Source organism: Canis lupus, chromosome 27, assembly GCF_003254725.2.
Source record: "Canis lupus dingo isolate Sandy chromosome 27, ASM325472v2, whole genome shotgun sequence".
NCBI lineage: Eukaryota > Metazoa > Chordata > Mammalia > Carnivora > Canidae > Canis > Canis lupus.
Genome location: NC_064269.1, coordinates 9,874,422 through 9,901,685, shown reverse-complemented (window position 1 = coordinate 9,901,685; position 27,264 = coordinate 9,874,422). Strand labels below are relative to the sequence as shown.

General features: G+C 36.2%; 1 protein-coding gene across 5 annotated transcripts in view; it reads left to right on the top strand.

Moving 5' to 3' along the window:
- Positions 1-27,264, top strand: part of TMEM117 (transmembrane protein 117) — a 498,555-nt gene that overhangs the window by 403,417 nt on the left and 67,874 nt on the right. For all 5 annotated transcript variants that reach the window (XM_049102705.1, XM_035707068.2, XM_025477341.3 and 2 more), the window contains one exon: positions 13,269-13,428. In XM_049102705.1, coding sequence (XP_048958662.1) covers positions 13,269-13,428 — 160 coding nt within the window. The remainder of the gene's footprint in view (positions 1-13,268; positions 13,429-27,264) is intronic.

Here is a 27,264-nt window from a genome sequence, read left to right as displayed (position 1 = left end):
TTTTTCATAAAAGAAAAATATTTTATGCTCATAATATCTACTTTCCTAGCCATTATATTGTGTGCCCAAGGTAATTGGAAAGATTCTTTCTTCCAGGGATGTTTGTGGAGAGTTCTGAAAGCTTTCCTCCCAATGGACACTCTCCTGATGATATATCCTTTTCAAAAGATATGTGAGATGACACTCAAAATATATTCCTGGCCTTGGTTTTGACTTATGTAAACATCTCAGCTTCAACAAAGTCACAAAATTTTACTCAAACCTTTATTTTTAACCTAGTATGTAATTACATCATATTTAAAAATCAAATAAAGCATACTTTCATCCTACTCATCCCTATTTGACAAGACCCTAGTCTTTCTTATTTATTTTAAAGCAAATTTAACAACAGGAAAAGATACAACTTGGTATGTTTAGTTTAAATATCTACTTTGCATTTTTAAAAGTCAAAATTATGCTTGAAGTATCATAGCTATCATTTTATTTTCATTAGACAATAGTAAGTACAGTTTTTGCTGGCATTACTGTAGTTGATGATTCTATATCTATAGTCCTATCTTTTTTTTTTAAAGATTTTATTTATTTATGCATGAGAGAGAGAGAGAGAGAGAGAGAGAGAGAGAGAGGCAGAGACACAGGCAGAGGGAGAAGCAGGCTCCATGCAGGGAGCCTGACATGGGACTCCATCCCAAGTCTCCAGGATCCCACCCTGGGCTGAAGGCGGTGCCAAACCTTCAAGCCACCAGGGCTACCCTATAGTCCTATCTTTATTATCACTTTCACTACTGAACTTGTGGTGATATTTTATACCCAGGACAACAATTACTAAAGTATGTCTCATATGTTGTCCTCTATTAAATTGGTGAATGATTTCATGTGTATAAGATAATTCACTAGGATGAAAAAAAATGGGCTGGTGAGTTTGCTAAGAGACACACAAGATTAACACGCCCATTTGGTTTATCCAACCCCCATTTTTTTTTTTTTTGGTACTGCATTGGCTTCTTTCTTTGGAAACTCCATAAACACTGGAGGAAATGCTATCAATTACAGTAACATCTGAGTTTGGTGAAGGGTGAGGAACAAGCATTATCTTCTCCAGGTTAAATATATTCACTTATTCATTCAATTGTTTTTTAAGTGTCAATAATGTACTAGTCATTGGTAATCATCAATTAATAACATATCCCATATCCTAGAGTTTACGGTCTGCTCAATTTTATTTTTCCTAAAACATACATTCTACTCCACACCTAAAAATATGAGACATGAATGCTTTTTCCTGACTAAGACTAACTCTGCTTTATATCAATAAGCTACTTTGAGTACCTCTTGGTAAACTAATATCATGCAGACATAATTAGAAGAATTCAAGCCACTAAAAAAATATATGATCATTTCACTTGCCACCTGTTTTATCAAGATCACTGATGCTGATGATCTGACATAAGCTGCAGTGGTTGGTCCCTGCAGAACTCGAAGGAGCAGTGTTTATACGATTAGGATGTCAGGATATTGCTCACACAAATTACAATCTGTATGGCTAAATTCTCCAACCCAGAGGCATCTTTTTCAGTCACTTCTTTCATGGCCTTTCAGGAACAAGAGTTACCAGGTTATTGCTCATTTTAATCTGTTGGTGCTTTTTGAGCTCCTGTTGTGGTCAGAATCAGGGCACTTCTCTTCATGGAGTAATAGTTATAAAGATAAATAACACATAAATGTATAATTTAATGGACAACTTTAGAAACTAATAATTTCCTTTGCAGACTCCAGATCTCAATGAAGCTACAAACAAGTTGAGTTACTAACTACATCTCCTTTCTCAAGGATCCTGTTTTAACAAATGTGTTCAGTTTGGCCAAGAACTGGCAGTGACATTTATTTAATAAAAGCCGTATGGAGAATCTGTGTTCTTTCACTTGGTCACTTAGCAAACATTACCTTTGTATTCCCTTGGTGCTTCCTAATCTCAATAATAGGAGACCAGAAGGACACTAAGCCATTTCCTTGCCAACTTCCTAGGGAGAAAACCTGACTTCATTGCTAGGCTACAGTGCTGAGAAACTTTCACATTTCAGGATGGGAACTGGCTTGAGGATCCAAGTGGTGATTGTTGGTCTCATAGAATTGTAGTGGTGGGGTGCCTGCGTGGTGCAGTCCCTTAAGCATCCAACTCTTGGTTTCAGCTCAGATCATAGCAGGCTCCGTGCTCAGAGTGGAGTCTGCTTAGGATTCTCTCTCCCTCTTTCTCTGCTTCTCCTGCTCATGCTCTCTTTCTAAAATAAATAAATAAATCTTAAAAAAAAAAAGAATTGCAAAGGCAACATTGATAATTAAAACAAACAAAATGAAAGATGTTGGCGTTCTCTCATGGCCATCTGTGACTTCTTTGTGCTGGTACTTAGTGTTCAGAGGGGAACTGAATGTTTGAATTGGCTCTCAGTTTTGCAGCGAAAAGTGAAGGAAAGCATTCTGCTAATGCCTGCTTGTTGTATTTTTTCTCGCTAAACATGATTAGAAATATGATATTAAATCATTTAAAATTCCATTGCCATATCACATTTCATTTTATATATTTAGCACTTTGAAATATCATACCTTAATTGTAAAATTACATTTGCTACCTTGAGCCAAGAATCCTTTTATTGTAGTGGTAACCTTAAACCTCTAATTTTTAATAGGATTCCCAGATTTTTATTTTGCTATGAGAAATTATGAAACATGATCTGACTTGTTTTGGCTGAGTTTCAAGATTTTGTAAAAAGAAATAAAAGTGATTTTTATTTCCTTTTAGACATTACAATAATTGTGCAGCATAATCAGAAAGAAATGTGATATTCATGACTAGAATAAAAGATTATAGACATTTTAGGGCATGAATAATAACATATATTAAAACACATAAAAGCATAATTATGTTGAATCACATCAAATGCTATTTTTAGTAGTATAAAACATAGTCAAATTTTGGCAAGTTTGTTTGGCTCAACTTATATTAGGAAATTCTCTACATTGCTGCTACCTTGTTTTATTAAGATGAAATTGTGTAATAGTAACTCTAAGTGTGTTAGACCTTAGAATCTAATGCTAGTTCTTCTATGTCTTCACTTAATGCCTGCATTCAGGCTACTTGTGCAATAAGTATATCTTAAAATGGTTATGAATGAAAGAAGGAAAAAAATGTTAACTGATGTAGTTACTTAAAATGGAAGCTCAGTCTTTTTAAAAATCCAGAAGCTATGGTGAAGAAGTGGTTATGACTATGAATTATACCACGTTTGGGGGATTATATGAACTTATTTACATGCTCTACTCTGTCTTTGAGCACCAAATATAATATATATTTGATTAGGATGTAAAATGAGTATGTTTCCAGATAAGATCAAGATGATATTAATTTTTTTTAGAATATCTGCAGATTTTTAGCAGAAGAAAGAAAGTGCCTTGCTATAGGCTATGTCCTTCTTAGAATCAATGGTTGCTCATTGCAGTTCTGTCACTGGCAGTTCATGTGATGTGAACAAGTCCTTTAACTTTTGGTAGAAGCATTTTGTGCACTTTACCAATGACACTTAATGCACACACAAAATTTGCACTTCCTTACCAATAACTGTGTGGTTCCTAGGAGCCCACCTGGTGGTTGGGAATTTTTGGATTAAAAGAACTCTGTTAACCCTTCTTGGTCTCATTCTTTTTTTCTTTAAGTATTTATTTATTATTTATTTTTTAAGGGAGAAAGTAAGAGAGAAAGAGAGAGCACAGATGGGAGGGGCAGAGGAAGAAGGAGAGAATCTCAAGCAGACTCCTTGCTGAGCACGGATCCTGACATGGGCTTGATTTCATGACCCTGAGATGACAATCTGATCCAAAACCAAGAATCAGGCACTTAACTGACTGCATCACCCAGGCACCCCCCTTTTAAGACTATTATTATTCCAAGAGGAATCAGCAACAATTAAGAAAAAGCAAACAAACCAGAAATCCGAAAACATGAAATTGAGACTAACCACTCAAGCTGATAATTATGTATGAGTTTTTTTTTTTTTCATTTGATTGGTGGCCAGAAACCAGACATAGTGAAATTGATGAGCCAGTGCATCCTGCTGGTGTTGGCTACAGCAGGAAAGGAAATAATCCAGATAATTGTTTAATTGGACGCTACTTAAAAGAGAAGCTGGAATTCCCCAAGAATCATGGTCCAGAGTAAACATCTTTTCAATAATATTGGTTAAATAAAAACCCAAGGATGTTGCATTGATGGCCAGTATTTATGAGGTTCCATTTTTATTGTCATGAAAATACTCCTTTTAACTGTTCCCTGCCAGTTCTTGACAGTCTCTGTTGTTTTACTGTTCAATGTTAAGTATTTCTAGATGATAATTTTGCAATATTATACTTTTCATGAAAGGGGAAAATAAATGAAATCCTTAGTTACATAGTTACAGAAAGACAATATTCAAGAGCTTCCTATGAATAAAGGGGAAAGGAGAAAAATGAGTGGGAAATATCAGAAAGGGAGACAGAACATGAGAGACTCCTAACTCTGGGAAATGAACTAGGGGTGGTGGAAGGGGAGGTGGGGGGTGACTGGGTGATGGGCACTGAGGGGGGCACTTGATGGAATGAGCACTGGGTGTTATTCTATGTGTTGGCAAATTGAACACCAATAAAAAATAAATTTATTAAAAAAAGAGCTTCCTATGAGAGGCAATCTGTACAAAGGTTATGACACAGATTGTCATAAGTCAGCCTGAAGGCGAATCATCTTATATCACTTATATTTTATGGAACTTACAAAGTCTGTAACTCAGGTGAACTTTTTGTGACTCAGTTTCCATTCTTGTAAATTGCAGTGGTGATAAGAGGGTTGTAGTAAGGGTTATACAAGTTAATTTGTATAAAGTGCTTATACCAATGCCTGGCACATTATAAGTGGCATATAACTGTAATAATAATTTGCTACCATTGCTGTTTCCTTTGTAACAGTTTCACATAAAAGTGACTTTTTGTGTAATTTAACTGAGTCATGGCTGTTTTAAGCTGGTGTTCTGACTGAATTATCATACGATGGTAAAGTCTATCGATTTTACAAGAAGTGGCTGAGAAAAGCAAGCCACATACAATATATTTTCTTCTGCAGCTCTTTCTAGAGAGAGGGCTAAATATCATTTTGGAAGTGGAACGACCAATTAATGTATTTTGGTCCCTGCTTTTCCTTTCTTTTTTCCATTCACTTGGAAATTTATTTTTAGGGCTCTTTCTCTGAGCTGTATGCCTTCATATTTAATGATTGCCATTTTAATTCTTTTTATAGTAGTAAATATTAAATATCAGGCAGACTACTTCCTTTAATTTCCCTTTGGAGTAATAAAATATTACCAGTAAGTTTTTCTTGGTATCTGTAGCAATACTCTTTGTCAAAGCAGAAGTACTTAATAAAGCCAGGAAAACACCTGAAAAGCTCTTAGAGTATTATATATTCGATAATTGAAAATATATCAAATAAAGCAAAAAGCCAAGAGATGAATTTAGGAAGTTTTCACACAACAGGCATTATGATAAATTCCAAGTACCAAAAAGTTTTAATGATTAATTTTAATGATTTTTTTCAGAGATTATTAACATGAATGAGAATAACTCCTTTGTAAATCTTGAAAGAGATGAAGTTTCTGATAGCTCAGCAAACACTTATTCCAAACTCCCAGATTTTGATACCTAAAAATGTGCTTTTGAATATTTAATTTTACATCACCAGTTTATAGATTTAGACCAATGAAGTAATTAGAATATGAACTCCTTTGTAATCAGCTATCCTCACAAAATGAGATCCAGGTATCGCTCAGGAAAAGTACGAGAGTGATATTAAAAATGCTAACCTGTAGACTTATGGAAAAGATGGTGGAGTAGGAGGATCCTAAGCTCACCTCATCCCATGGATACAACCAGATAACATCCACATCGGTATAAATAACCCAGAAAATGATGTGAAGATTGACAGAACAGAGTGTACCTCTAAATGTAGTGAAGAGGCCACATCAAAGAGGGTAGGAAGAGTGGAGATACAGTCTGTGGCTAAAGGGACCTACCTGCATGACTATCCCTAAGAGGGAGAGACATGGAAAGGGAAGAGGAACAGGCACTCAAACCAAGCACCCCAGGCACCAGGGACCCAAGTGGGAAAGACAAATTTCTATAATATTTGGCTTTGAAAATCAGAGGGGCCTAACAATCAGTGGTGCTTAAAATATGGAACATTAAAAATCAGTGGGCTAGGCTCTGAGGGAGCCAGGAGGGCAGAGTCCCCACCTGTAAAGAGATAGCACACAAACAATCCTGCTGAGATACAGCATAGAAGCAGCAGTTTGAAAAAAGCCTGGGATCCACAGGAAGGAGATTTATTTACTAGTCTCAGAGCATGTTCTGGAGGGACGGGGATCTTTGGGAGACCCCTCTAAGAACACAGAACTGGTAGGCACTTTTTGCCTCCATTGCCCCCCAGCTGAGATACCTTTGGGAACCAGCACTGAGCAACACTGTCCACCTAGCTTGCTAACAGTGCATACTACCCATGGACATGTGTGTGGAGCTTCCCTCTCTCCCCCCACCACCACCCCTGAAGCCCAGCTGGCCTGACTGGAGTTTTCCCCGGTGGCTGCAGGTCCCTTCCCTCAGTGGATGAGCATAGACTTTGCAGGCATCACATGTCACACCCCCTCCAATATGCCCTTGGCCACAGCCCATTCAAACTGGTGCCACAGGCTTGGCAGTATGCAGACAGCCCCAACAAGGTTCAGCACCACTCCAAAGTGACTCCTGACCCAAGGAGAGGGGAAAATGACCACACATACCAGTCCAGCTATAAGCTGTGCCACCAATGAAAGTTTTCAAGGGGTAAAACTGGGAAATCACCTGGAAGTTCATCTCTGGCAAATGCCTGGTCTGGCTCAACTCAAGCCCAGGACAGCCCCAGACTGGCCCACTAACAACACAGGGACCAAACTCTACCCACAATAGGCAAAGAGAGCTAGTACAGATAAATGGATTGAAGACAAATGTCGTTCAGCCAAAACAGTAGGGCTCATGCAAAACACACGGAATACCCCTGAAGTGCCAGGTTCTGGTGAACAGGGGACATGCACTGCAGGGCAGGACATCTTCTCACTGCATTCGAGAGCCAAAAACGTACCTGACTTTCCTAACACATAGAAGTAGATGCGGAGGGTTGGACAATATGAGGAGACAGAGGAATATGTCTCAAGTAAAAGAACAGGACAGAATCACAGCAAAAGATAATACTAAAGTAATGATCATAAAGGTACTACATTTGAGAAAAGAATGCCACACTGAGATCCTCAACAAAAGGAAAACATTATAAAGAACCAATCAGACTCAGTAATTTAAATTAAAAATACACTACACATAATAAAGTTAATTAGAGGAAGCAGAAGAATGGATAAATGACCTGGAGGACAGAGTAATGAAAAGCAATCAAGCTGAACAGGAAAGACAAAAATTATTAATAAAAAATGAAAATAGACTTATTTTCAGCAACACCATCAAGCATAATAACATTTGCATTATAAGGAACCCAGAAGAAGAGGGAGAAAAGGAAGCAGAAAATTTATTTGAAGAGATAGCAGCTGAAAATTTCCCGTATCTAGGGAAGAGATATCTAAATCCAGGAGCCACAGAGAACTCCCAAAAGAATCAACCAAAGAAGGTCCATACCAAAACAAATACAAAGTAAACTGCATAAGGCTGTCAGCTGATTTTTCAGCAGAAACTTTGCAGGATAGACGAGAGTGTCACAATATAGTCAAAGTGTTGAAAGGGAAAAACCTGCAACCAAGAATAGTCTATCCAGCAAGGCTACCATTCAGAATAAAAGTAAGTAAAGAGTCTCCCAGACAAACAAAAGGTAAAGAAATTCATGAGCACTAAATCTGCCCTACAATAAATATTAAAGGGAGCTCTTTGTATTGAAGGAAAGACCTAATTTGGAGTGAGAAAAGTAGGAAACACAAAGCATTAAAATTAAGTATATCTTTAAAAATTGGTCAAGGGACTCACAAAATAAAATGTTGTAAAGTATGACACCATATACCTAAACATGGAGGGGAGAGAGGTAAGGAATGAGTTCACCCTTAAGTGACTGTCAATTTATTATAGACCACTATATGCATGAGATGTTATATACAAACCTTATGGTAGCCACAAATAAAAGAACAGTAATAGATATGAAAAAAACGAAGAGAAAGGAATCTATCACCAAAGAAAGCCAGCAAACTGTGAGAGTATAAGAGAAGAAAAGAACAGAGAAGAACTACAAAAGTAACCATAAAATAAGTAGCAAAATGGCATTAAGTACATATCTATCAATAATTACTTTGGATATAAATGGAATGGATAAAAAAGCAAGAGCTTTCTATAGGCTGCCTACAAGAGATGCACTTCAGACCTAAAGGCATATGCAGATTGAAAATGAGGGGAGGTAAAGGATTTATCCTGTGAATGAAAGTGAAAAGTAGCAATATGTATATTGGATAAAATCATTCACCATAAAAAAAAAAATCATTCACCATGATCAAGTGGAATTATTCCTGGGATGCAAAGATGGTTCGATACTCACAAAATAATCAATGTGATACATCATATCAACAAGAGAAAGGGTAAAAACCATATTATCATTTCAACAGATGCAGAAAAACATTTGACAAAGTACAATATCCATTCATGATAAACACTCTCAGCAAAATAGGATTAGAGGGAACATATCTCAACATAATAATGAACGTATACAAAAACCCCACATCTAACATCATATCATACTCAATGAGGAACATTGAGAGCTTTTCTCCTAAGATCAGGAACAAGACAAGAATGTCCACTTCATCACTTTTATTCAACATAGTATTGGAAGTCCTGGCCACATCAGTCATGTAAGAAAAAAAAAACAAAGGCATCCAGATTGGTAAGGAAGAAATAAAACTTTCCCTATTTGCAGATGGTATGATACTATATATAGTAAACCCTAATAATTCCACCAACATACAACTAGAACTGGTAAATGAATTCAATAAGTTCACAGTATACGAAATCAATATACCAAAATCTTTTGCATTTTTTACACTAATAATGAAGAGGCAAAAAGAAAATTAAGAAAATCTCATTTACAATTGCACCAAAAAAATAAAATACCTAGGAATAAACTTAACCAAGGAAATGAAAGACCTGTACTCTGAAAACTATAAAACACTGATAAAAGGTATTTTTTAAGATTTTATTTATTTATTCATGAGAGAGAGAGAGAGAGAAAAGCAGAGACACAGGCAGAGGGAGAAGCAGGTTCTATGGAAGGAGCCCAACGTGGGACTCGATCCCGGGTCTCCAGGATCACACCCTGGACTGAAGGCGGCACTAAACCGCTGAGCCACCCAGGCTGCCCTGATAAAAGGTATTGAAGAGAACACACAAAAAAGAAAGATATTCCATGCTCATGGATTGAAAAAACAAATATTGTTTAAATGGTCATACTACCCAAAGCAATCTACAGATTTAATGCAATCCCTATCAAAATACTAACCACATTTTTTTTTTACAGAAGTAGAACAAATAATCCTAAAATTTATTTGAAGCCACAAAAGACCCCAAATAGTGAAAACAGTCTTGTAGAAGAAGAACAAAACTGGAGGTGTAGCAATCCCAGATAGATTTCAAGATATACTACAACACTACAGTAATCAAAACAATATGGTACTGGCACAAAAATGACGTATAAATTGGTGAAACAGAAGAGAGAGCCCATAAATAAATCCAAGATTATATGGTCAATTAATTTTGGACAAAGGAGACAAGAATATGCAGTGGGAAAAAAGACAATCAAATGGTGTTGGGAAAACTGAACAGCTACATGCAAAAGAATGAAACTGGGCCACTTTCTTACACCATACACAAAAATAAACACAAAATGAATTAAAAACCTAACTGTGAGACCTGAAACCATAAAAATCCTAGAAGAAAGCACAAGCAGTAACTTCTTTGACATCATCTATAGCAATATTTTTCTAGATATGTCTTTTGAGGCAAGGAAACAAAAGCAAAAATAAACTATTGGCAGTATATCAAAATAAAAAGCTTCTGCACAGTAAAGGAAACAACAAGAATAAAAAGCAATGTATTGAATGGGAGAAGATATTTGCAAATGACATATCTGATAAAGGGTTAATATCCAGAACGTATAAAGGACTGATACAGTTCAACACCAAAAAAACCCCCCAAATTATCTAATTTAAAAATGGACAGAAAACGTGAATAGACATTTCTCCAAAGAAGACATACAGATGGCCAGTAGACACATGAAGAGATGCTCAACAGCACTCGTTATCAGGGAATTGCAAATCAAAATTGCAATGAGATAACCACATCATTCCTGTCACAATGACTAAAATAAAAAATTCAAGAAACAACAAATGTTGGTAAGGATATGAAGAAAAAGGAACCCTCATGTGCTATTGGTGGGAGAGAAAACTGGTACGCCAATGTGGAAAACAGTGTGAACCTTCCTCAAAAAATTAAAAATAGAATTACCCCATGATCCAGTAATTACATTACTGGTTATTTACCCTAAGAAAACAAAAACACTTATTCCAACAGATATGTGCACCTCTGTGTTTATTGTAGCACTATTCACAATAGCTAAATTGTGGAAGGAACCCAAGTGTCCATTGGCGAATGTATAAAGAAGAGGTATACTCACACACACACACACACACACACACACACACACACACACACACAATACATGCTGGAACATTATTCAGCCATAAAAAATTAAATCTCACCATTGCAAACAACATTTATGGATAGAGAGAATATAATGCTAAGTGAAATAAGTTACTCACAGACAAAAACCATATGATCTCACTCATGTGGAATTTAAACAGCAAAACAATAAATAAAATTAAAAAGAGACAAACCAAAAAATAGACTCTAAGCTATAGAGAACAAACTGGTGGTTACCAGAGGGGAGATGGATGGGAGGTGGATGAAGTTGGTGAAGGGGATTTAGAGTACACTTATTATGATGAGCACTGAGTAATGTATTGAATTGTTGAATCACTATATTATATACCTGAAACTAATACAACCCTATATAGTAATTATATTGGAATTTTTTTTAAAAAGAGGCAGATCCAACTGGAATGTCACTTTGGACATTTACTCCTATCGTAATGCCTGACCCTTGGGTGAAATTCTGGTGATAAAGAAGCCATCTCATGCTGATAAGGTTGAAAGTCATATTGAGGATAGAAGAGAAGGAAGATAAAAGGAGCTTTGTTCTGATACTGTTGGGCCAATACACTATCCAGGGATTTCTTATTTCATGAAATGTATACATTTTTCACTTCCTTAAGAGAAAAAAAACAAAAAACACAATCAAATGGACTAACGTGGAGACAAATTTGTTTAAAACCCATAATTCTGGGGATCCCTGGGTGGCTCAGTGGTTTGACACCTACCTTTGGCCCAGGGCGCGATCCTGGAGTCCTGGGATCGAGTCCCGCATCCGGCTCCCAGCATGGAGCCTGCTTCTCCCTCTGCCTGTGTGTCTCTGTCTCTGCCTCTGCCTTTGTCTCTCTCTCTCTCTTTGTGTCTATCATAAATAAATAAATAAATAAATAAATAAATAAATAAATAAATACCATAATTCTTATGTTTGACTGTATAATATTCGCAGCTTCGTTCAGTTGAATCATAATAGTTATTTAGGATTTCTTCCATACTTAATTAACCCATTTAAATTTCTGGAAATGATGAAAGGTATTCTAAATGGTAGTAGAGACAATCTGTAATTTATTTTTTGGAGATCATGAGTGAAATTCTTTTGACAGTTTGGAATTTTAATAAAACAATTTTAGTAAAAATTTTGTCTTTCAAAAAAATTTAAATATATCTTTTCTATTTGTGGGGGTAGGAAATATAAGGAGAGGTTCATTATATTCATTATACCAAAGTAAAACTTGGTACAAATAAGCTAGTGTGAAAAAGCAAACCCAGTATTTAAGTTTAGAAAATTGTGCTTTGTTCAATTGAAAAGAGATGGTCTAGGATAGTCTGTATTCTTCTTCTTCTTCTTTTTTTTTTGTATTAATTATCAGATATCAGAGGGCAAAAAAACGTTGCTTAATTGCCAAAATGGGTATCTGTTCTTCTAAGGTATTATTTCACCTCCATATATTTTCTTTCATTTTTCTTTTCTTTTTTATTTCCTTTTTTCTTCCTTTTCTCTCTTTCTTTCTTGCAATTATTTTCAAAATAATTCCTCTTTTTTATTTTCCTTTTTACAGTTTAGGCAAGATCAGGTACATTCAGGGTGGCATAGCTTTAGACTTCTTTTTACAATTAAAAACAGTATCCAGATACCAATATAACTCTGAAAGCAGAGGCTTAACTACAGTATAGACAATTCTCTGGTAGATTAAATTTTTGCTGCCTACATTACAGATTTACTTGGAATGTCAGTGTTAAAGGCTAATTTAAGGACTCTTGATTTTTATGTAAAGCTCACTTGTTACAATTTCTACAAATATTCATTGAATTCCATCTGATGTAATTATGAAGGATTTTATAGGGGTGACAAAGATAAGAGGTAAGCTCAAGCCCCTAGCATCTATCTTACAAGAAGGAATGGGTAATCAAACATGGTGTGATCTAGGCCACAGGCCATCTATGACACAAATCGTATGAGGTGAAATGGCTACACTGTTGGTGTGTAGAGATGGTTCTTCCATGGAGCTCCTCAGGCTATGAGGATGATGAGGGGATTGGTCTAACTATCCCTCTCTTTTATAGGACACTAATAGAATCCGAAGATTTGTTTATCATTCACCATCTCCTGTGCTCCTCCAAATACATGTCTACTACCCTCAGTAAATGATGTACATGTAATGAGAGCTACGTACTAATGCTCTCTTTGGGACACATATTGCACTAGCCAAGGCCATTTGTAATATTTTTATTGTTAATTATTTGTTCTATAATCATTATCTTAATGTTCGTAAGGGAAAATCTTGGGATGGATGCTATCATATCGTTTGTTAATTGCTCTTGGAAGAAAGCACTTCATTTGCTTCTTTGTTCATCTTCATTTTGGTAAATATGCCTTGGCAAAGGGTGGACATTTAATACAGCGTAGAAAACATCTACTCTTCACTGTCTCTATTATTATATCTAATGTTCTTTAATGAACATCTGGTTCCTTGCAGGACGGTTCTCTTTACTCTGACTTCTGTGGTTGTACTTGTCATTACAACTGACTGGATCAGCTGGGACAAGCTGAATCGGGGGTTTTTGCCCAGTGATGAAGTTTCCAGAGCATTCCTGGCTTCTTTCATCTTGGTCTTTGACCTCCTTATTGTAATGCAGGTAAGTGTTTTTGTATTTCCCTTCGATCACTAAAGCAGCTCTATGCTTTGTTCCAGTATAACAAACACTGTGTGTGCAGTGAAAGGCTCCATTAAGCTAGAGAAGTGCACAGTTTACAGTTGCTATTTGTAGGGTCTTCTCTGATCCTACTTTCAGCAGTTTTACTGGGAGGATATGCCAACCGGGCTTTTATGAAAGGAACACCAAAAATTCATTGTATGAACATTGCAAGGTGGGCCCTGAGTAACCATATAGCATGGTGGTGTTTTCCGCCAACGCTTCTAAACAAGGCAAAACAACAACAAAAACCCCTGTCATTTAGTAAATGAAAAGCTGCAGAGATGAGGATGATATAAAGCCAGCAAAACACGGATAAGCAATTGCCGAAGCAAGTCAGGGTTTTATAGCAGTGGAAATAGAATGATGTAAAAATGCTTTTTCTGGTTATGGAAATTATCACTTTCTTTCAGTACTCACTAGAGATCATTCCATTTTCATGTAAACAATATTTCTGCCGTGCTCAGCAACAGACTATTTGTACAATAGCATTCCACTAACCAGTGCTACTCATGTAATCTGCTGTGAATGGTTTGTGGGGTCTTAGGATCCAAAAATGGAGGAATGTTCCTTTGTATGAAAGGCCAAAAGAAACATTAACTATTTCTTGGCACTTTATGTTGCTCATTAAATGTCCATTCATTTGCTAGACATTTCTTATCGGTTTTAGAAGGCAATTTTGGGTTTTCCCCTCTTGAGGCATTAGAAGTTACCAGAACAAAGGCCTCAATTGCTGAAGGGAAGGTAAACACCATTTTGTTCCAAATTTATGTGAGATTTCACAAGATAGCAGCTTAGTTTTCTCATTTCTAGAGGCAAAGAAAGGCCTTTAAAAGTGATATTCTGTAGTATCTTAAAAGAGAATAATGGTTTGATGTTTTTTTATGTTTTGTTTTGGGGTTTTTTGCTATGTAATATAGCTCAGTCATTAGGTTCAAGATGATTTCTAGAATATATTGCTATTTCAGTGGATAACAATATAAAACATGATATCAATTTTAAAAATTATATAAAATTGAATGTCTCATCTAAAAATTGATGTGTTTCTTTTTTATTTTCTGTGGCTAGTTTAGCACAGTGGAGAAAGTAAGAAAGCACTGGTGGGTTCCATATCTGTCTCTTATTTGCCTCCTCTGGATATTTATAAAATCAAATTTGTAACACTAATGCAATAATGTGTTATGCACTACTTGTTTAGAGGCTGTTTTTGTCTTCTTTCATCTAATACTCCTAAATGATTACTTCCTTATGTAAAATATCTGCTTTGGCCAAATGGCCTACTATACCTCTTTGAACCCATCATAGAATCAAAGGTATCAGTAGCCGAGTAGACCATTGTCTTTTTTTTTTTTTATTTGTATATATGAGAGCATAAATTTTTTGATTTTGTACCACTATCCATCACCTTCTACCCTCTTTTATAACATTTTAATTATTGTTCTAATAAGGTCACAAAAATCAGGGATTTGAAGGAGGAAAATATAACATTACAATTTACAGGTATTATGGACTCGCTCAAAAAGTACTTAAGGAGGGATAGAAGAAAGGAAGGATAGTCAAGATTTATGTAGGCAGAGTCAGCAAGACTGGGAAGGGGAAGGCATTCTAGATGAAGGAAATGACATGAAAATGTGGAGTCAATAAAGTGCTGAAGTGTTCAGAGAGTGGCCAGAACCCCAGTTGATTGAATATGGAGAGTTCATGCTGGGGAATATATCAGTTTGGACCATTTTGGCTACAAGTAATAATAACCCCGCCAAGCTAGCTTAATCAAAGGGGGAATGTATTACTGCAGTATACGAATGTCTTATGAAAGAGAAGGAATGACAGTACATTTTAGGGACCATGAAAGCAGAGACCAAAGTGTACCAGGGAACCCAGACCTAGCTTTTATTCTCCATCTCTCATCTTTTTTTTTTTTTTTAAACTCCTGTTTCCTTTCCTCTCTTACTGCAAAGCAACATTTTCAGCATCCCAGTTCACATGGAAGAAAATGGCCATAGCCAACACTTCAGAGGGAGACTGTTCTCTAGTTGTTAGGTTTAATTCCAGATTCCTGGGGAAGGGATTGCAAGAATTAGATTGCACCCCATCTGTGAAATGATGAGGTGTGAGTCCACAGAAAAGCAGGGAGATGTTGGGCCTCCAAAGTCAAATTAATTGATGTCTAATATGAGGAAGATTCCAAAAAGAGGCCCAAGAAAGAGGGCTCTTAATTCTTTTTCTCTCTCCTCCAGTGCTGAGTCAGCCAGGCAGGCCTGTGGATTTCTCTTTTACTATGTCTCTTGTAGCTTAATCCTTCCTTCTTATTTGTCTACTTCTATTCAGTTCTGACTCTCCTCTATATTATTGTTAAATAATCTCCTATACAGAACCTTCTGCTTCCAGATGTCCCCTTGTCCCATGCACACTATAAGGCTCAGCCTCATAAACTTCCAATCTGAAATACCATGTTGTACTTGCCTCTTCTCAGCCAAAGTGGCTCCTCGTTGTCCAAGAATAAAGTCCAGATTCTAAGAGTGTGCTTTCAGTGCCTTCCACATTCTGGCCCTGGGTGTTTGTTTCTTACATGTTTTTATGCTCTAGCTCTACCCCAGACCAAAGGACTTGTTGTATGGCCCTTGACTACAGCACACTTATTCCAAGATATCTGGAAGCCTCTTTTTCTCCCCAGATGTGTCTCTTCTTGCTCTGCTCATCCAGACCCTACCACTGAGGACCATTCCAATTCCCTCTCATGAAAACCATATAATCACTTCCTCCATGGAACTGCTGAAGCACTTTTTACCTGGACTACAAATCACCATTTCACTTTTTTCATACTCTATGGAGCAGGAACCATAACTTATGATTGTATATCCCTGGAGTCTCCCTAACACAGAGCCTTACATGGGCAGCAGTATGGCCAGAGTAATAGCTGCTTGATGAGGATAAAGAAGTGACATTTGAGCACTGCGTCTCATGCAAACTCTGCCCTCCTTTGGGGGCATCATGTTGAAATTTCAGGAACTAGTGTATGTGAGTTTAAGGAAGAGAGTGAATTTTAGGATGTAGAGCCTTGGAAGGCTTATATATTCAAGACATTTAAAAACATATAGTACAAATGTCCTGACAAGTCCAAAACTAAGTAAACTGTGATCTAATTCATTCCAGAATCACAAATTTCAGACAAAAGAAAATAGAAAAATAGCAAAATTAGTGGGAATGGAGGGAATAGTTTTATTAGAAATTTTCTCTCATTGGACTCATTTAAGTGATTTAAAAGCAATTGACCTTAGACTTTTCTAATACTAGAAAAATTCAACTTACACTATCAAAAGATATTTTAATGTTTTAAGAAAAAGGAAAGAAAAGAAACATTTAGAATATGGCATTACTCCTGTAAAGATTTTATCTTAATAAAATTAGTAGGTCAATTCTGAAAACTTTTAGTGAAAGTATAATTATTTTTATGAATAGTAAATAGGATTTTTCTACATTTATCATAAAAGTCATTTGTCATATCACATTTTTCTGTAGTTCTGCTAAAGTCACTAAAACTAAAGCATAAATGGACGCCAATAAAATATAACATGTGACTCAGATAAATCACACATTTCTTTTTTTTTTAAATTTTTTTTTTAATTTTTATTTATTTATGATAGTCACAGAGAGAGAGAGAGAGAGAGAGAGAGAGGCAGAGACACAGGCAGAGGGAGAAGCAGGCTCCATGTACCAGGAACCCGACATGGGATTCGATCCCGGGTCTCCAGGATCACGCCCTGGGCCAAAGGCAGGCGCTAAACCGCTGCGCCACCCAGGGATCCCTAAATCACACATTTCTACAGACCATGAGAAGTAAATTATAAAAACACTTTGTTCTGAGGAAATCTTATCTAAATTTCTGTTTAATATTTATAATTTTGCCATTTGATTTTTATATTCCTTTAGCTCATTGCATAAGTACTTAATTTGCAGTTACATCCCACCCATTCATCTCTTGTTAGATTGAAGAAAAGATATATCTAAATTATATAAGAGTTAAAAAGATAATGTATTGTAATCAAAGGAAAAAAAAGTGTTCTAGGAGTCCACCTGTTCAAAACAGAGATCAGTGTAGACAGAATAGTAGGACAAAACTTCAAATAGAGATGAGAGTAGAAGGGCAGGCAGCTAGAATTTGAAAAGGCAAAACAATAAACAAGACAATTTTCTCCAGCTAGCTGGGAGTAGTATCATAATCATCACAAAAAAACTTGGTTTTGATCCATTAAATTCAGAAAACATTTATGAATTCAATTTTTGACTTGTTGAGGAACCTCCACACTGTTTTCTACAGTGGTTATACTGATTCACATTCCTATCAACAGTACATGACAGTTCCTTTTTCTCCACATCCTCACTGACACTTGTTATTCCTTCTTTTTTTAATTTTAGCCATTCTGACATGTGTAAGTGATATCTTTCTATGATTTTTATTTACATTTCCATGATGGTTATTGAAATAACCATAGAAATACCATATGATCCAATAATTCCAATACTAGACATTTATGCAAAGAAAATGAAAATGCTAGTTTGAAAAGATATATATATATATATATATATATATATATATATATATACCTCTGTTTATTACATATTATTTCCAATATCTAAGATATGGAAGCACCCCCAAGTGTCCATCCATAGATGATAGATAAAGAAGGTGTGGTGTGTATGTGGACTATTACTCAGCCATGAAAACAGATGAGACCTTGCCATTTGCAACATCATGAATAGACCTAGAGGGTATCATGCTAAGTGAAATAAGTCTGAGAAAGACAAATACCATATGGTTGCATTTTATATGTGGAATCTAAGAAACAAAACAAAGAAAAAAAAACAAAAAGTAGAATTAAACCTATAAATACAGAGAACAAACTGATGGTTGTCAGAAAGGAGAAGGTTGGGGATGGGCAAAATTGGTAAAGGAGAGTGAGAGATACAGCCTTCTAGTTATGGAATGAATAAGTAACAGGAATAAAAAGTACAGCATATGTAATATCATTGTAATATTGTAATAACATCGTATGGTGACAGATGGTAGCTATACTTGTGAAAAGCATAGTATAATGTAGAGCTATTGAATCACTATGTCGTGAAAGTAATGTAACCTTGTGTGTCAGCTATATTCAAATTAAAAAAAAATAGCCAAACTCATAGAAACAAAGAGTAGAATGGGAGTTGCCAGATGTTGAAGAAAATAGGGAGAGGTTGGCAAAAAGGTACAAACTTTCAGTTATAAGATGAATAATTTCAGAGGATGTAATAATGTGCAACATGATGACTATCATGGTAAAAATACTGTCTTGTGTACTTGCAATTTGCTAAGAGAATAAATTATAAGCGTTTTCATAAAAAAGTAACTACATGGGGTAATGGATATGTTGGTTAACTTGATTGTGAGATTCATTTCACAATGTGTATATATATATATTAAATCATAATGTTGTACAAGTTAACTATATTATAATTTTGCCAATTTTACCTCAATAAAGTTGGAAAAAATACTAAGTGATAAAGAATGTGACATAAAAAAAGCAAAACAAAACATTTACGAATTTATTCCTAGTGTGCATCACATCAGGTGCTGGAGACACAGGACAGTGGGAAAGGAAATCAAATATCAATGATACAGTCCACATGGGTTTGTAATAACAAAGGATTTAATTCATAATTTGGTAGAATAAATAGGAATAGAAAAGTAAAGGCATTTTAGGAAAATTGTCCTTAGAAGAATTTTTTTATTCAGGTAAAAAGCATATATTCCTATGTTTGCCCCTCTTAAAATTCATCTCCCCTACCCTCCTAGGATCTAATTGATGTTATGAAGGCTTTAAAATAAAGGGATGTTCTGTTCATAAGATAACAAAAATTCTGTCCTTTTTAACTAGATAGGAAGAAAGAGAATGAGAGAAGAAAGAGAAAGGAAGCGAAGGAGGAGTTGAGGGATGGATATTGGGAAGGGAAGATGGGGAGGAAGAGGAGAGGTGTGGAACCAGAAGGATGGTGTATGACTTGAGGAGCCAGTAAAATTCTCCAGTGTGGATGGATAGGTGGAGACTGGACAGATTAAGCAGTGGTTATGACCATGGAAACTGATGAAGTTCTATCTGTTGTTAAGTTTCCACGCATTCTTTGTCTCTCCTGAATGTTTTACACAACTGAACTCTAGGAATTAGTGTACGGAATATTAAAAGCTGTTGAGTTTTACAACTGGATCAGTGTAGTCTAGCATCAAGATAGCATCTGCTGAACAAAAGTGCTCAGGGGGCAGAGGAAACTGTGAGAAGATAAATTTCTTTATGAAATGACTTTATAGCTAAGTATAGAAAGGTTTTGCCTTGAATGTCTTCTCTTTAGCATCCTCTCCTCTAGAAGGTTTCTCTCATCATCTTCTGTATGTGTATATCTTAGTTTTATGTACATAAATAGATACTAATATAAAATACTAATTTAAAGTGTAATATCTTTATATGCTTCAAGGAGATGAAAGAAGTTTTCTAGAAAAGAGGAAGATAGCTTCAAGGATTATATTTTGGTGAATCCTCACACTGTTGATACACCTTTTCAACACTCTTTTTCTTGTAATTTATCTACATACCTTCCTAGTACCTTCATACCTATGTACATACATAATTCCTATAACATGTGAGCTCCTCAAGGAAAGAAGATATGCTTTTTCAATTTTTTTATTCTCTCAGCTAGCTCATGTGCACTGCATTACAGTTTTGCCATAAATATTTGCTGAATGAAAGAATAAATAACTGAGTGATCACAGCATTATTTCAGAAAAGCCAAATAACATGAGATTTTTCAAGAAGCAAAACGTTTACCAACAACAGGAGAATGAGCCATCAATAATATTAAATTAGGTCATTTTCACTGAATTATGATTTTATTATAATTAAATATCCAAATAAAAATCGGAATGAATTGCTCAGTTAAGTGTTAAAAAGGGCTCTATGGTCTAGTTGAAAAGCACTTAGAGAAAGGTGATATTTCCTGAAAAATAGTTCCTAATGCACTGAAAAAATAATTATGAAAATTGCATCCTACAAACATTTCACTTTGTAACATCCAAAATGTGTTTTTTGTTTCATGCATAGTTCTCAGAAGTAGATTGACGAGTTAAAAAAAAAAGACATTATGACTTTTGGTAGACCTTATTTTAAAACTCTAATCACCTGATTTCAGTAGGGCACTTCTTTTGAGGTCATAGCTGTTGAAAGTGGAATCAATCACTTTAGAACATAGGGCAGAGCAACAAGCATGAACCTATTTTAATTAAATAGCTATGGTGTTTTGACAAGTTGGCATATATTTTCTGGATAAGTTGTTCTGACTGATTTTGTTTATAGGCTACTTAGAAATAAAGGGCTGTTTAAATGTCTAGCTGCCAGTTTTAACATGTCCTTCAGCTTTGTGAATACTTCATATAACTTTTTCAAAGTATTTTAAACTCTTCTTCAGAATTGTTTCACATCTTCATTTTTCTTACATAAAGGTTACACTCCGACTTGAAAACACAGGAATGGTAATTTCTGTAATAGGTCTCAAGTTATGCCATGGAATAAGGGATTAAATATTAAGTAATACCTGGATTAACCATAGATGCCTGCTCTCTTCATATATGCCTAAAAGGTTGAATCTTTGTTTTATTTACTGTCACTATTTTGTACTTCTGACATCATCTGATCTAGTGGAAAAACAGACTTTTCAAGGAGTATCATGGAAGGGAATCGCAATATACTATTTATTAGTAGTCCCAGTGACTAGCCTCCAAAGAGTTGATAGACTTCTTACGGTAAGTCATGTCTACGGAGCATGAGGGAATCCAGCCAAATGGGCAGTCTGCAGGAGGTGCCAGAGAACAAGTCTTGGCAGGTGACCTATGGTATCAAGAAAATATGGCAGAAGGTAACAGGTAAGCTGGAAGCATAGGGATTACCAGGCAGACAAATTTTAGGATCCAGTCATGGGTACTGTAGTGACAAACGCACTCACTTGAAAATGAAACTAATAGTCTGGTTAACATATGATATAGATCACAGTTTTGAAACAGACAGTAATTTCTATGAGAGATTATTGTGAGTGGGAGAGATCACTCAAGTCTTTAAGGATAATGTGAGAAGAATGTAGCTTGAAGGAATTATAAGATTTGGTTAAGCAAGTGGAAAATAGAGACATTCAAGTTTCATCCCAATTTAAATGCTTCAGTCCCTGAGGTATTTTTTTTAAAAGAGAGCTAGAACATGATTAGAAAACTGGCAAAAGATAAATTCTATACTGTTGCACATGAGCAGTAATTTTTTCAAAGCTATGTGGAGGTAGCAAGATATAACTCCTTCAAACTTATATTTTTCTACTGGGCATACCGTTGTTTTCAGGTGCCATGGAATTATTAGTACCTTATCATCACCTTGAAAGAATGTTCCTGCCCTAACCTTTACCCAAAGCTCTGTGTGTGGATCATGGTTGGCCCTGGAAGTCATGTGTAGCAGTTACCACTTGTCATTGCACCACTTGTATATGAAAAAAAAGTGCAATGTTGAAGACACATTCCACCATTTTATCAGGTTCCCAGCTCCTCCGGGGTAGTTTTTAAAGTCAGAATGGTTATTCCTCAGGTCAGAATTGTATAGGTGATGCTAAATATAAGCCCAACCAACAGACATTCATGCCAAATATCCTGTTCCCAGATGAGATGGGCTAATACTTTGTTCCAAGTCTATTTTTCTAAAATATTTACTTATTTTTTTGAGATGGAGAGAGAAGAGGGGCAGAGGGAGAGGGGGAGAGCTCCAAGCAGATTCTGCACTGAGTGCAGCACTCAGTCTCATAACCCTGAGATCATGACCTGAGCCAAAATCAAGAGTCAGATGCTTAATGGACTGTACCAGCCAGGTGCCCCACTTTGTAGCTATTCATAATGGAATATCAGGAATAGGAGATATTTCCATGAGCTCTTGTATTAAGTGGTTAAGATACAATGATAAAGCTAAAGAACAAGTTAAAAAAGAAATGTTGCAGGCAGTGAGAAATCATGGAAGCCAGAACATTCATTTTAAACTGATGCCTAAAATAAGAAAGGAAGAACAGCTATTTTTAGACAGATAAGTTTAGTACTATTTCAGAATCACAGAATTTTAGAATAGGAGGACAATTTTGGGTCATATGATCACATCCTGATTTTACAACTGAAGCCGAGAAAGATTTTGTAATTTGCTTGAGGTCACTGTGAGTCGGTGGCTGGGCCCATTCTAGAACCTAGGTCTTCCAAATCCTAACTCACTACCCTGACAGGTAGTTTTTGAGAGGCTGATTCACTCTGGAGTGGGACAAGCAACAGGAGCTTTGGGGAAATGTGTGACAAGTGGCTCAAAGTCTGGCCCTGTGTATGTTAAACTAAGGATTAGGTCCATTACTAGAAGACCATAGAATCTTCCATAGTAGAAATGAGAACAAGCTACTAGGAAGGGCAGTATGCTTTACTGGAAACACACTGAACTAAAAAGAAGGCAAGATGGAAGGAAAGATGGAAACAGAAAATAAAAATAAAAGGCTATTAATCATTGAGCACTTAGTATATGCTGAGTACTGCCCTGGATGCTTAGATACACTGTGTATTATTTAATCTTATCAACCTCTCTACAAGATTGATATTCTTATCTTTAATTTTTAAAATGAGGAAAATGATAGTTTTCCACGGTATGGAGTCTGGATTCAGCATAATTAAGATAGAAAAACAGTACTGTCTGACTCCAAAGCCCATATTTTTCCTTTACCTTGTAGAATTGTTGTGTATATGAAATTAAATAATATACGCAATGACTACAAAGAAGCCCTTTAGGGGGCAGGATGCTGAGTAAATGATGGGAACACTTTTGCCATAGACTAGAACCAAAACTCTATTTCTTAATGGCAGTGGAACCAAGGTTAACTCACTTCATCTCTAGGAATCCATACTCTCATCTATAGCATGACAGTTTTCATGACCCACATTACAGGATTTTTATGACAGTTAAATTAAAAATGCAGTTGAAGTATGATATTTTCATATATCTAAATTACATTATTTGGATAGAAGAAAACAAATTAATTTAGTGGGAAAAAGTGTCAGATTTATGCTTTGAATTACAATGAATCATTCAAGGTTGTTTTGATTTTAGCTAAGGAAAACTATAATAACGTGATAATGGAGTCTGAGTAATGCACTGCAGCCATAATCTGCTAATAGAGATATACACTAAAGGGCCGATTCCCTTCCTTACCTGACCAGAAGAATCACCAATACTCCTACAAAACTGTGAATTCTCTCTCTTTAGGAGCCTTCTCAGAAGTTTCTGGTTAGTAAGTGTGCAGCGGTACCTGGGAATTCCTTGGCATTACAGATGATTCTTGTGGCCATGCATTACAATCCACTGTGTGCTGGTTAACAATGCAGATTTTTGGGTCTTCCTTTTAGATCTAGCGGTATCAGAATCATGAGGGAATTTGATTTGTGAATATGAATCTTTATTTAGCCCAAGTGCAATTTCTCTGAAACGCACTATTCTAAGGTATTACGCCGGTAATAAGTGAATGTTTGCTATTACTTTGATTCAGATGGTTATACATAAAAGAACCCCAAGAAAATTACCAATTGCCAGATGGTACTTGGAATTTATTACATTTGATGAAATATGGGGGTTGTTCAGAATCATGCATTTTGCCTATAAAACCACATCATTCCTGTGGTGCATATTGTGAAAAACTGAACAATTAAAACCAAATATGTACGCGGTGCATTTTTGTCTATTTTTTTAATGGAAATATATTTTATAAATATTTCTTTGCAGAAAAATGTATTTATGTCTGAGATGCTTATCACTTATTCAATCTCTTAGATTTCAGTAGCCGAGTACTGAACATTTATTTGCAAGTTGAATAAGATCTAAAATATAAGAATAGCATTGCACCAAAGAGGTATATAGGTCTCTGTCTTATAACAAATATGTGTCTGGGAAAAAATTAAAATCAGTTATTTATAAACCTTGTCATTCCTTCCTGAGCCTTCTGAAAATGGTGCCAAGAAATGTTCTTTTTTTTATTTTATTTATTTGACAGAAAGGGAGAGCAGCAGAGGGAGAGGGAGAAGCAGGCTTCCCACTGACCAGGGAGCCCAATGTGGGGCTCAATCTCAGGACCCTGGGATCATGACCTAAGCCAAAGGCAGACACTTAACCATCTGAGCCACCCAGGCAACCCGTCCTTTTGTTTTGTTTTGTTTTGTTTTGTTTTAAATGAATAGAATGATAGGTCTGTATACAAAATGAAAAAACTCAGAGACCTAGAAGAGATACCTGCCCATGAAATTGGACAGTATGAGCTGGAAATTGGAAGATGTAATGGGGAGAAAAAAGAGAGAAGACACAAAGGTGACAGCTGCCACAGCTAATAGAACTTGAGAGACAGGTGTTTTTTGAGAAGTTTTGCTCTATCATATGCAACGTTATATTCTACATCCAACTTCCTAAGAAAATGTCAGCTTAAAAAAAATTCTCCAGTCTTCTTGGCATTATTTGCCTTCAGTCCTATCCTCCTCTTTTAATTGAAGATGGGTTTCTGGGTGCGAGTCAGGGGAAGGACAAGGTCGTGGAGGCCAAGGTACATTCTGATTACACAGTTATGAAAATTAGTGGGTCCTTACATGTAATGATTGTGTGTGGAATAAAGTCTGGTGGAAGCATTCACTTGATCTTATTACTACTTCTTACCATTCTAGTTCTTTACTAGCTCAAAACCAAACTATGTATCTCTTTCTTTTCAATCTGATTTGTCAACCCCCCACTTCCTCTAACTCCCCTTTAAAAATCAGTATCCCCTAAGGGTCTGCCCTGTTCTCCTTTATCTTTTCTTCCACTATCATGACTTCAAGTCCTCATATAGGCTAATCTTTCTCAAGTCTAAATGCCTCTGCTGAATTTCATACTTGGATATTTAACTGCCAACTGGCTGTCTCTGCCTAGATGGTCCATGGGCTTCTCTGGTTCACCATGTTTAAAACCAACTTGTCATGACTTTTATGCACTCAGTCACTCAAGCCAAAAACCTGGGACATATCCAAGATTTCTCTCTCTCTCATCTGTCTTGCAGTCAATTGTCAGGCTTATACATTCTTCTTACTAAGTGTCTCTTGAGTCTGTTCCTCCTTTAGACCCTAATAGCTTCTACCTGGTTCAGGTTACCATCAGCTTTTACTTATATGACTATAATACCTTTTCTCTTCTTTTAGTCTTACCTCATTTGTCCAGAATAATTCTTATAATATACAAATCTAATCCTCAAAATTCTTCAGAGAGAAAGTCCTTTGTGTGCCATACTAGCCATGCTGTTATCCAGCCCATGGCTAGCCACTGGCCTCTTCCTGGCCATCATCTTCCCTTCCCTTCTCTACACCTATCCCTTATGTCTTATACTCCATTAAAATTTGAAATACCTGTTGGTTAAAGTCATAATGCCTTTCTTCATGGTGTAGGCGTTTGCACTGGCAATAATTGGGTTTCTCGTCAGTGCGTGTGTTGGCTCTCCTTGGCCATCACTCAGCCTCTAGCCTAAATGCTACCCTCTCTATGAAGCCTCAGTTTCCTCTTTCAGACAAACTTAAGTGCTTCTGTTCTTATACATTCGTTACAATGTTTATCAATGTCCATTATGGTTATTCTCCTGCTGCATTGCATTTGTTTGTTTGCAGATATATAACCATCTCACTGAAAAATTGTAAGACTTGGAACAGTTCAAGTCAAATACAGAGAATATTCAACAGATGTTGATTAAACTTAGGCCAGCACCTAGACCAGTACCTCACAGGTCATTGGGACTCCATAATCATATTTTACATGGAAGATTTTATAATATTCCCAGATGGGAGCAATTTCATTTTTTAGGCTATGGGGTCCATGTACCTATATGAGCTACTTATTAGAAATTTTCTATGTGAGAATCATATTCATACCAATCAGACATTGCAAAGTTTGTTTTTTAGAGGACTCATTAAGGTCCTGTTGACATTACAAAATGTATGAAATGAATTTGGTATAGGCTCCAGAAATTTTATCATGAAATTCAATTTTCTTTATATTTTGTAAAGCACAACCATCACAGACCCAGGGTAGAGTTTTGTTCTGACTCTTGTATGTTCTAGCTTTTCCTTGAGCCTAGTTTTTGCTCAAGTAAACTCTTCCAGGGACCCTGGGGTGGATCTGTGGTTGAGCATCTGCCTTTAGCTCAGGGCATGGTCCCAGGGTCCTGGGATCGAGTCCCACATCGGGCTCTTGGAGGGGAGCCTGCTTCTCTCTCTACCTGTGTCTCTGCCTCTCTCTATGTGTGTCTCATGGATAAATAAAGTCTTAAAAAAAAAGTAAACTCTTCCAATTGAAACTGGTGTCTCCTTGACTGCATTAGTGTGCCTCTTATGAACAGATGCCAAGGAGGTTCAAAGGGTGGTAAAATTTTGGGCTATGATTCCTCCTCCCTATACTGTGAAATGGGATAAGAAAATTCTGATTGCCAAGTCATGAGGAAGAGATTCTGAGCATGGCAGACCATGATGTATTTTTCTTAACTACCTGGAAGAAAGAACAAAGTAAAAATATTACAACAGAGCTTTGGCTTCCCTTGTCACCACCTACTAAGAGAGATGATGACTCCCATCAGAAGTGCTTCCTTCTTAAAGAAGAAACAGAGGACTGTAATCACTGACTTCATGTTAGGAGT